The sequence below is a fragment of the Bolinopsis microptera genome, chromosome 13 (genome assembly GCF_026151205.1).
Source record: "Bolinopsis microptera isolate Bmic1 chromosome 13, MBARI_Bmic_1.0, whole genome shotgun sequence".
NCBI classification, from domain to species: Eukaryota; Metazoa; Ctenophora; class Tentaculata; order Lobata; family Bolinopsidae; genus Bolinopsis; species Bolinopsis microptera.
Genome location: NC_087084.1, coordinates 3,156,620 through 3,169,097, shown reverse-complemented (window position 1 = coordinate 3,169,097; position 12,478 = coordinate 3,156,620). Strand labels below are relative to the sequence as shown.

The following is a 12,478-nucleotide window of genomic DNA, read 5'->3' as shown; positions in this document are numbered from 1 at the left end:
GTTTCTAACCTGTTCATCGGGATTGTCAGAAGTATAGTTGAGTAGGAAGACCATGTAAACAACTGGCTCCCGCTCATCAAATAGGCTCACATGGTTCCACCATACCTGAAATTAAAATTAACATACTTATTATCAAGTTAAAAGTAAGCTTAGGTTGATTGGTGATTACTTATCATAACTTCTTAAATTGTTAATATTTTATTAGCTGATAAGCAGCAATAATAAATAAAGAGTTGATTCCTAAAGGCCTATAATCGATCATTGATCAATATAGGGGGGGGGTGTCATGTCCGTCTATGTCCGCCTATGTCCTGTCCTTTTTGGATTCTATGAGACAACGGACGTGTTTTTTGGGACATTGGCGGACACGGACGGACATTGGCGGACTCGGACGGACATTGGCGGACTCAGACGGACATTGGCGGACTCGGACGGACATTGGCGGACCCGGACGGACATTGGCGGACTTGGATGGACATTGGTGGACATTAGCGGACATTGGTGGACATTAGCGGACAAACATTTTGAGGACTGAAGAGTACTGAAGAGTACTGAAGAGTACTGAGGAGGATGGCTGAGAAGGATGGCTGAGGAGGATGGCTGAGGAGGATGACTGAGGAGGATGACTGAGGAGGATGACTGAGAGGGAGGAGAAGGATCAGGAAGACCCAGGAGGAGGAGGAGGAGGAGGACCCAGAAGGAGGACCTAGGAGGAGGAGGAGGAGAACTGAGGAGGATGACTGAGGAGGAGGATGGCTGAGAAGGATGACTGAGAGGGAGGAGGAGGAGGAAGAGGAGGAAGAGGACTGAGGAGGAGGAGGAGAAGGACTGAGGACTGAGGAGGAGAAGGAAGACCCAGGAGGAGGAGGACCCAGGAGGAGGACCCAGGAGGAGGACCCAGGAAAAGGCCCCAGGAGGAGGAGGAGGACTGGGGAGGAGGAGAACTGTTGAGGACTGATGAGGAGGACTGAGGACGGGGAGGAAGAGTAGGAGGAGGACTGAGGAGGGGAGGAGGAAGAGGACTGGGGAGGATGGCTGAGAAGGATGGCTGAGGAGGATGGCTGAGGAGGATGACTGAGGAGGATGACTGAGGAGGATGACTGAGAGGGAGGAGAAGGATCAGGAAGACCCAGGAGGAGGAGGAGGAGGAGGACCCAGAAGGAGGACCTAGGAGGAGGAGGAGGAGAACTGAGGAGGATGACTCAGGAGGAGGAGGACTCAGGAGGAGGCACGAGGAGGACTGAGAAGGAGGAGGACTGAGGAGGACCCAGGAGGAGGACCCAGGAAAAGGCCCCAGGAGGAGGAGGAGGACTGGGGAGGAGGAGAACTGTTGAGGACTGATGAGGAGGACTGAGGACGAGGAGGAAGAGTAGGAGGAGGACTGAGGAGGGGAGGAGGAAGAGGACTGGGGAAGATCAGGAAGACCCAGGAGGACCCAGGAGGAGGAGGAGGACTGAGGACCCAGGAGGAGGAGGAGGACTGAGGAGGACTGTGGAGGAGGACTGACGATGACTGAGAAGGAGGAGGACTGAGGAGTATTGAGGAGGATGGCTGAGGAGGATGGCTGGGGAGGATGGCTGAGGAGGATGACTGAGGAGGATGACTGAGAGGGAGGAGGAGGACTCAGGAGGAGGACTCAGAAGGAAGAGGAGGAGGACTCAGGAGGAGGACTCAGGAGGAGGACTTAGGAGAAATGAGAAGGAGGACTGAGGAGAACTGAGGAGGAGGAGGAGGAGGAGGACTGAATAGGAGGAGGAGAAGGAGGGGGACTGGGAGAGGACTGGGGAGGAGGAGGACTGATGAGAAGGATGAGGAGGAGGACCCAGGAGGAGGAGGACTGAGGACCGAGGAGGAAGAGGAGGAGGATGAAGAGGAGGAGGAGGACCCAGGAGGAGGAAGACTGAGGAGGAGGACTGAGGAGGACTGAGGAGGACTGAGGAGGATGGCTGAGGAGGATGACTGAGAGGGAAGAGGAGGAGGAGGACCGAGGAGGACTGAGAAGGAGGAGGAGGAGGACTGAATAGGAGGAGGAGGAGGGGGACTGGGGGAGGACTGAGGAGGAGGATGGAGGACTGAGGAGAAGGATGAGGAGGAGGACTGAGGAGGAGGATGAAGAGGAGGAGGAGGAGGACCCAGGAGGAGGACTCAGGAGGAGGAGGAGGACTGGGGAGGAAGAGGGCTGTTGAGGACTGATGAGGAGGACTGAGGACGAGGAGGAGGAGTAGGATGAGGACTGAGGAGGGGAGGAGGAAGAGGACTGAGGAAGATCAGAAAGACCCAGGGGGAGGAGGAGGAAGAGTAGGAGGAGGAAGCATCCAAATGTTATTTCCATTTTTGTCCGTTTTTGTCCATTTTTGTCCGTTTTTGTCCGCTCTATTTTTTGTCCGTTTTGAAAATATAGGGTACCGAACGGACAAAAAACATGATCCCCCTATAACAGCAAAAATTGAACATTTTATTTAGCAATTTAGGTGTCCATTAATGTCCGCCTATGTCCGCCTATGTCCGCCTATGTCCGTCTATGTCCGCCTATGTCCGTCTATGTCCGCCTATGTCCGCCTATGTCCGCCTATGTCCGTCTATGTCCTGTCCTTTTTGGATTCTATGAGACAAGCGGACATAGACGGACGTGACACCCCCCCCAATATAACATGAATTATTAGATTCAGAAACGTGAACTGCAAACAAACAAACTCTGTGCAGTGTGCACACTTGGGACTTCGGGGCCACTGTTATTTTCATACTTTTTAACATCTCTCAATTTTCATTGTTCAAGCGGCATTTATGTAGGCAGTATTCAGAGCCACCAGTTGCAGTATGTGTCCATGTGAACTGTGTAATATTGTGATGTAGCAATGTGACATGGTAACTTCACTCCGCAGCAACATTAGACAGTGAATGAGTACACTACGTCTTATTATACACGCGGTAGACACGTGTTAAATACACGTGTAATACTCGTGTTACTTACTTTTACACCATTATAACATTAACGGAGCCTAAAACTAACGACCACAATCCATTCAGATCAGTTCCTGTCTAGAAACCTTTTAACTGCAAATACCTTTACTGCCAAATCTACCCAAGTCTCACTAAATCGCACCTTAACTATTACTCATTGGTATGGAGGTTAACGTCTGGAGGCTGTCATTAAGACTGTTATGAAAGGACAGGCATTAGCCATTGAAGCCATTATGTCTGGCTTGGCGAATAAAAAATAACTCTTCCATTCTTCCTATATATGCAGGCTTACCAGGCCGACCATTGCAGAGACTATACATGAATAGTGAAAACAGATAATTTACCTTCACATCAAAATTACATTACAGAATGTAACTACGCTATATATATTGCTGCTCATAGATTTCTCAATATAATACGAGGCATTCAACATAGTTTCATGTAAATGAGTGAAATGTGAAGGAATTTAAATAACAATGCAAGAGAGCAATTATACAGCTTCAGAATGAGTGTATCATATACCCCATGACCCATCGGCCCGGAGGCCTTATAGTTCAACATAGGATCCAAAATTGTTTTAGACATCAAGAGGTAGAAATCTGACCTTAACAGCATTCAGTCGAAATGCGATGGAATACAGCTCGATACGCATTTGCATTACCACCAATTATACGATGTGAGTAATTCAGGAATTTTATTCCTGCATGCCACATAATCTTTTAAAGCTATGTTAATTGATCAAAATTTGGCAGTTTTAGGTAATCTTTAAATTAGCCGTTACATCATGTCACCAGATAAGCCGCTACTCTACTCAGGCATTCCTTAGATTCACTTCCTGCGGGCAATAAATACTAGAAGCATTAGAATCCTAGGCATTGCCAGGAATCTATGGCGATTTTAAGCTCGTTCTTACCACGAGAATAAGCCAAGGATTGTACATAAAATTTAAATTTCTAGGTTACGTACAAGGGCTGATAGCCGAGTGGTTCAGTCCCCGGCTGTGGTTATGAAGGTCAGAGTTTAAGTGTTACACCTTGATTTTTATTTTTAAATTAAAAAAAAAAAAGTTTAAAATTTAGCCATTTCCAAGTCTCATACCCTGAATTCGAATCCTGATACCTAGCCACTTTTTGGATTTCTTTCACCGATATCATCACTATTATATTGCTATTCATTTTTACAATTTCCACAATGATCCTAGGTATATATAATAATACATATCCCCCACATACTTGAATCGGCTTAGCTGCAAAACTTACCGAGATAGTAGAATGATTCCTCTTGTCTGCCTCCTCGTAAATATCATGCGGAACATTCCGAGACAGATTTGCAGTCAGCTCTTCTATGTTAATCTTCGTTCTGGACATTGTCTCATGGTGTCGGCACGCCAACTTGCAAGTTTCCTTGTTATTGCAACCCGCATAGCAGTCTGCTCGACTGTAGAACTCTTTCTCGCAACCTTTGGGGGTTATGTGGTAAGTCGTCTTGGCTACACACAACCTCCATCAAAAACAATTTTAGTTTTCAGTCCTTCTAGTTTCCAAAAATGTACCGAGCTAGTGTTCTGGTGTGCACAAAAGCCCCTAAGCCCGTGCATTCCTTGCCCCGCTAGCTGCCAGTCCTTGACAAACTTCCAATAGCAAAGATCAACTAGTCATTTACAAATTGAGCACTATACAATTTTAATTGTTTTAAATATTTGACTTTGTAAAATGAGCTAAAATATTGATTTATTAGTTTCATTGATTTATTAGTTTCATTGATATCCTTTTCGCCCTCGCTCTTTTTGCAAATTTTAAAAAGGACACTGAAAAATGTTAGGACAAAATTTCCCATCACAGAATACAAGAGTAAACTAGATGACCTACCTTTATCACAGTACCAACAATCAGGCTCTACATAATCTCCTCGCTCATCTACTTCCGGGTTACACTGATAGATGTTACGTTCCTCCGTGTTGGACTTGGTCAGCGTTTGTTGGGCAGGTGCCCAGACTCCATACCTAGAAACCAGACCCGTAAAAAAGTTGATTAAATGACTATACTAATTCATCTATCCTAAATTCAAGTAGGTGAGTTTTGTTAGAATTTTGTATAAGCTAAAAAATGTGCAAGAATCTGTCAGTATAGAATTGAATTAGCACTTAAAGAATAGCTCACTTCTCATAGCACCATGCTGAGCACTGGCCTTGTAAACGCTGGACTCTATAAAGCTCCCCAACGATGCTCCCCCCTACGGTGCTTTCTGTCAACCTGGTAGTTAGAGTAGCTTTATTAAAGTCGTCATAAAGTTAATGAAAATGTGTAATGATTTAAACACTAATTGATTCATTAAATTTAAGTGACTTAAGTTGCTCGAATCAAAAGTATGGTAAACTTTTCAACACATAGAAATAATATTGAAGGTATCAATGCAAGTAGAGCACTGTCTTGCAAAACATTTAATTGCAGATATGTAATAAAACATAGATAGCAAATACTTACAGGCATAAAAGGATAGCAATTAACATTACATTTCATTAGTCAAAACTCCGCTACACCTTCTTCATCTACATTACCTATACCAATATTAGAAGTTAATTTCAATCAGTTAACAGAGGCTTGGGCAGATTTATAGTTAAACATAGTTTGAGCTAATCGTCCCTTTTTTGGTCTCATATTGTTATTATATTCAAATAACTGCATAGGGAGTGGTCCGCTATCAATTATATACTGCAAATAGACCATAGTGATAATAAATAATTTAAACCAAAATAGATCTTGGAGTCGATGTTACTCCTAAGCTAAGTTGGAATAGTCAGTGCGACAGAATTTATACCAACTTGGTATGGTCCAACTTGGTATGGTCAGAAGAAATGGCCATATTGTCATTGATCAGAAACGTCGCCGGGCGCTTTACCTTTCCCTGGTTCGTAGCCAATTCGAAAATTGTTCCATAATCTGGCGCCCTTGTAATAAATCACTTAGTGATAAATTAGAAAGTATCCAAAAGAGAGCTATTAAATGGATTCTGTCTGAAGAGGGCCGCAGTTATCCACCTGAGCAATATGTCAAAAAGTGCAAGCTTGTCGACATTCTCCCTTTGTCTCAAAAGTTTGACTTGAATGATCTTATTTTTTTCCACAAAGTTCTGAACAATTTAATTCCTGTATCGCTGCCTCACTATCTCTCTTTATATCAGGGCACTTCTCGACTAAGACGTTGCCACCTCGACAGTCTGTCTATTGTGTCATCAATTTTACCTAAGTTAAGTCAGAATTCACACACCATATGTACCTCAAATAGCCCACTGGCAAAATCATTTTTCTACAGAACACATATACTGTGGAATGGACTCCCTTTACAGGTAAGACAGATTGTGTTTACTAGTCTTTTCAAAGCTGAGGTCACTAAGCATCTATGGAAATGTTTATTAGATAGTGAAACAACAGTCTAGCCAAGTCTCTTTGCTCCCCATATTATTATTTTTTGTTTTATTAAGTTTTTTTATCTACCTTCCTATACTTTCAACATCATATCACACTTCACCCGCACACCTTCTCACACATTAATGACCATATCAGACCTGTATCTAATGTATCTGGAATTTGACGTATGAAATACCAATTTTGACACTATATCCACAGTTATTCACCATGGATTTGTTTGTTATTAAATAGTTTTTCATAAATTTTTGGATTTAGATTAATTCGATGTAATGGGTCCAAGTTACTGCGGACATAGTTCACTATGTGTTTACCGTGTTTGGGTGCCCATCATATTTTACAGATGGGGGCGATATTTTGAACGATTCTATTTTATATTCATCTATTGCTGTACTCTGTAAAATTTGAAAAGTATTTAATAAAAAAAAGTAAAATTAATTGCTGTTGATTTTAAATTTGTTGGCAATGCTGCTGAAAATCTCCGGTGTTACTGGAGATTTACAGGAATTGGAAATCTTAGAAGGTATTTCGTCACTTAGATATAACCAATCTAAATGAAAATAAATGCACACTGACTTAGATGATAATCCTAATTTAAAATATTCTGGCTATTCATGAAACAAACCTCAGAGGGGGGGGGGTGTCATGTCCGTCTATGTCCGCCTATGTCCTGTCCTTTTTGGATTCTATGAGACAACGGACGTGTTTTTTGGGACATTGGCGGACACGGACGGACATTGGTGGACTCGGACGGACATTGGCGGACTCGGACGGACATTGGCGGACTCGGACGGACATTGGCGGACCCGGACGGACATTGGCGGACTTGGATGGACATTGGTGGACATTAGCGGACATTGGTGGACATTAGCGGACAAAAATTTTGAGGACTGAAGAGTACTGAAGAGTACTGAAGAGTACTGAGGAGGATGGCTGAGAAGGATGGCTGAGGAGGATGGCTGAGGAGGATGACTGAGGAGGATGACTGAGGAGGATAACTGAGAGGGAGGAGAAGGATCAGGAAGACCCAGGAGGAGGAGGAGGAGGAGGACCCAGAAGGAGGACCTAGGAGGAGGAGGAGGAGAACTGAGGAGGATGACTGAGGAGGAGGAGGACTCAGGAGGAGGACTGAGGAGGACTGAGAAGGAGGAGGACTGAGGAGGATGGCTGAGGAGGATGGCTGAGGAGGATAACTGAGAGGGAGGAGGAGAAGGAAGAGGAGGAAGAGGACTGAGGAGGAGGAGGAGAAGGACTGAGGAGGAGAAGGAGGACCCAGGAGGAGGAGGACCCAGGAGGAGGAGGACCCAGGAGGAGGACCCAGGAAAAGGCCCCAGGAGGAGGAGGAGGACTGGGGAGGAGGAGAACTGTTGAGGACTGATGAGGAGGACTGAGGACGAGGAGGAAGAGTAGGAGGAGGACTGAGGAGGGGAGGAGGAAGAGGACTGGGGAGGATCAGGAAGACCCAGGAGGACCCAGGAGGAGGAGGAGGACCCAGGAGGAGGAGGAGGACTGAGGAGGACTGAGGAGGAGGACTGACGATGACTGAGAAGGAGGACTGAGGAGTACTGAGGAGGAGGACTTAGGACAAATGAGAAGGAGGACTGAGGAGAACTGAGGAGGAGGAGGAGGAGGAGGACTAAATAGGAGGAGGAGAAGGAGGGGGACTGGGAAAGGACTGGGGAGGAGGAGGACTGATGAGAAGGATGAGGAGGAGGACCCAGGAGGAGGAGGACTGAGGACCGAGGAGGAAGAGGAGGAGGATGAAGAGGAGGAGGAGGACCCAGGAGGAGGAGGACTGAGGAGGAGGACTGAGGAGGACTGAGGAGGATGGCTGAGGAGGATGACTGAGAGGGAAGAGGAGGAGGAGGAGGAGGAGGACTCAGGAGGAGGAGGAGGACTGAGGAGGACTGAGAAGGAGGAGGAGGAGGAGGAGGAGGAGGACTGAATAGGAGGAGGAGGAGGGGGACTGGGGAGGACTGAGGAGGAGGATGGAGGACTGAGGAGAAGGATGAGGAGGAGGACTGAGGAGGACTGAGGACTGAGGAGGAAGAGGAGGAGGATGAAGAGGAGGAGGAGGACCCAGGAGGAGGACCCAGGAGGAGGACTCAGGAGGAGGAGGAGGACTGGGGAGGAGGAGGACTGTTGAGGACTGATGAGGAGGACTGAGGACGAGGAGGAGGAGTAGGAGGACTGAGGAGGGGAGGAGGAAGAGGACTGAGGAAGATCAGGAAGACCCAGGGGGTGGAGGAGGAAGAGTAGGAGGAGGAAGCATCTAAATGTTATTTCCATTTTTGTCCGTTTTTGTCCATTTTTGTCCGTTTTTGTCCGCTCTATTTTTTGTCCGTTTTGAAAATATAGGGTACCGAACGGACAAAAAACATGATCCCCCTATAACAGCAAAAATTGAACATTTTATTTAGCAATTTAGGTGTCCATTAATGTCCGCCTATGTCCGTCTATGTCCGCCTATGTCCGCCTTTGTCCGTCTATGTCCGCCTATGTCCGTCTATGTCCGCCTATGTCCGCCTATGTCCGCCTATGTCCTGTCCTTTTTGGATTCTATGAGACAAGCGGACATAGACGGACGTGACACCCCCCCCCCCCTCAGAACAGGAAAAGGAGTTTAGTTGGGTGTTGTTACACGCGAGTCATTAAAATGGGATGAGCAGATAAAAGCATCTATATTTATAGCCAACCAAATGATATAATGTTGGATTTCCAGGAATTTAAATTGTTACTAGAGATAAAACTGTTATGTTATCAATTTACAAATTTCTGATAAGACCCATCTTAAATATTCAATACAATTGTGAAATCCATCGCATCTGTTGTTCGCCTGTTAATGGTAGTTGGCAAATCAATCTTGAGTTGGAAGCTTACCTGAAGCTAGCTGTCTTCATCCAGGTAATCGAGGGTATTGGCACACTTGTCATACAGCAGCAGGTTGAAAATTCTTAAATTAACAACGTTATATTATGAGAATCAAATAGAAACCTTTAAATATTTAGTGGCTCAATTGAATATGGTTCAGATATTCTTACTATCTAAGATCATGTATGAATATTGTTTCAAGGATAAAGTGCATATTAAAAGCTCTAAACTTCATGCTTGGGTCTAGCACTTTTTAAAAACTACATTGTACAGATGTTCCAATTAATCTGGTGACTTCACTATCGGTTGTGAAGATGAGCATCAAATCATGAGATCTTCCAAATCATGAAATATTTTAAACAGATTAGGCCAAACCCTTAGCCAACCAACTTACAAATTGCTTCATGGGGTTAATATTATAAATAATTGATTGTCTCAATATTATCTGCAGCTGAATGATTACAAAACTTAGCTTAGAGTCGTTGGACCTAGCAGAGTGCCCAATGAGGTAGAACTTCGTCGGGCGGAAATCGCTCCCAACCCATTAATAACAGTTCAAGTGCCTATTGTTGAGAACCCCTGAAAATCTTCTAGAACCTAAATTATGTTTTTATGTTAAAAACCGAACTTTCGTTACAACAAGTGCCATAATTTGGTATCGAATGTTGTCAAGAACATTTACAACTTTCTTATTTGTACAGCTTCACATGCATCCCCAATCCCATCGGCCGCTGGTACGGCATGGCTCAAAATATTATCAGACTATACATGCAGCATGAGTAACTGGTGGATAAGCCTTCGGTAAAAACGGATCCGGAAAAGTCAATGCGGCACTCGGGTCCTTGGTATTGTCGTCGGTATATTGTCCATTATCTACGTTCTGCTTTCGTAGTTTAAACAATAGTGAGTTCTAAATATACAGCTTTAAACCGATTAAGTATGAATGAATGAAATACCTGACAATCCGCACTCTTATAATCCAAAAGCATGAGTAACTCGTAGTGATGTATGATCTCTAGAAACTTTAAATTAATTTTGGCGCTCACAGGTCCTCGTGAATATGTGATCGCCGCATAAGGTTCTGTAAATGCGCAGGGCACCTTCAAGCTTAAATTAGTCACCTTACTGAGGCAGTCAACCAACGCGCGGCTTTATTTTTATGATATGATATGTTTTGATTGTTATTAATAAATACCAAAATTCAAATTTGTTTTCCTAGAATTTGTTTTCCTAATCGTTGATATGATAGGTCGTGTTTTTTAGTCGTGTTATTGCTATGTTGTTTGATTGACGATGTCAACCCTTCCAGATCGTTGCTTTGCAACCATCTCGTCGAAAGCAAGAATGCTAGTCTGCGCGGCGCAGTCCTCTAATACTATGTTGTTTATTATATTTATAAATATTCCTATAAAGTCATGCAAAGCAGTTGATGTACTAATTTAAATAACACGTCTGGTGTTTACCTTCACGTAGCCATGTGTTTTTGACGGATGTTACTCGTCTAAATTTCCTCGAAGTAGCGCGCGCCGTTTTTCCTCGAAATGTTAGCACTTGGCTTGAGGCAAGTGCTACAAAATAGCGCGCGCCGGGCTAGTCCCTTAACAATGGACAACTTGATTTTCAAATTTTGGCGACGGAATCCTTGAACAATGAACAAATAAATACAATATGCCATTTGCAAAGCAATTAATTGACGATGTCAATTCATCGCAGCTCGGCAAGGTCCAATGGCAGTGCCAGTAGCGCATGTCGCCGATCTAGCGAGGTTGCGAGAAGCATAATTGAGTGCACGGCGCGCGGCCCAGTAACACATTACGCTTCACTACAACACTACAACAGAGAAACAACTTTTAAATATTAAACACAGCATACAGAGCAACAATTATATATTAGTATAATCTTGACGGATGTTACTCGTCTAACTCTAAATTTCTTCGAAGTAGCGCGCGCCGCTTTCTTCTCGAAATGACGGCAAGTGTTGCTCTATCCATAGCTCTTGCGCTTGCAGTAGCGCGCGCCCGCCTCACGGCTTGTGAAACAAGCGCGCCCGAAGTGGCGCGAAAGCACATGGTTAGGTGAACGGCAAGTGCTAGTGTGCTACGAAGTAGCGCGCGCCGGGCCAAACCATTAACAATGGTCAATTTGCTCTATCCAGAGCCCTTGCGCTTGCAGTAGCGCGCGCCCGAAGTGGCGCGAAAGCACATGGTTAGGTGAAATGGTCAAGTATGATCCCATTCTCACTCTTCAAGAGCTCCCGCAACTGCACGGGACTCTGCCAGCTATAATTACCACCATTTTCTGTCTTGGTGCTTGGCAATAGCCAATAATAATATATGATTAATAGTTGGAGGACTTCGCTGCTTCGACGCGCCGCGCAAACAAGCATTCTTGCTTCGCATCGTCGATCGTTGCGCTGCTTCGCAAAGCAATGATCTCGATGGGTTGACACCGTCAATCAAGATTAATAGTGATTATAGTCCTCTTGGACAGCCATTATGGCAAGTCGATTAACACTCCCAAACCCCCCCCCCCCAAATTTGGTAATAATTTAGCATCAAAATTAATCTGACAATTATTATATCAGCACACTCAAAGTCATTTTTGTTCTTCTTCGCTGCAACATGATGCAACAGCTCGTGATTCTAATTCAAAAGATGTTTAAACGAAATGCCATTATCACATTTATTTTCGAGTAGAAAGTCTCAAAGCACAAAATGCAGAAATGGCGCTATTTTGTGAAAAAGGGTGATTTTCCCTATTTTACCTGTTTAACTATAAAAAACGTTATAATTAAAAAATGTGCGTATTATCCGACACCGTATAGTTAACCATTTTTTGTTGTACTTGTTCCTGACCCTATTATATAGAGCAATTAATAAGATTAAGATATGATCTCTAATTAATATTATTTGAACAACTATTGCAAATGGTTATGGTGACCCGCCCTAGCAGTAGCGGAGGTATCCGTATAATATAAGACCCAACGTTTGCACACTGACTTTTAGTTTGGCCCCCCTGAATTTACCTGGGGACCCCAGGCTATTATGTTCATTAACATAGAGATTAGGCGGAATGACAGGCTGAGCGCGGTCCAGTAACCCTGTATATAATAGAGATTCGGTGGAATGACAGGCTGAGCGCCGCCCAGTAAACTTGATACTGCTATGCACAAATGAGAATAACTATTTTGTGTTTACAATTTTATCTTATAGTAGTTATACA

General features: G+C 44.3%; 1 protein-coding gene across 1 annotated transcript in view; it reads right to left on the bottom strand.

Moving 5' to 3' along the window:
• Positions 1–12,478, bottom strand: part of LOC134824670 (uncharacterized) — a 65,609-nt gene that overhangs the window by 7,744 nt on the left and 45,387 nt on the right. Inside the window, exons 2-6 of the mRNA XM_063836633.1 lie at positions 5,445–5,520; positions 5,121–5,213; positions 4,830–4,963; positions 4,221–4,420; positions 10–105 (exon numbers count right to left, since the gene is read on the bottom strand). Coding sequence (XP_063692703.1) covers positions 10–105; positions 4,221–4,420; positions 4,830–4,963; positions 5,121–5,213; positions 5,445–5,470 — 549 coding nt within the window. The 5' untranslated portion in view covers positions 5,471–5,520. The remainder of the gene's footprint in view (positions 1–9; positions 106–4,220; positions 4,421–4,829; positions 4,964–5,120; positions 5,214–5,444; positions 5,521–12,478) is intronic.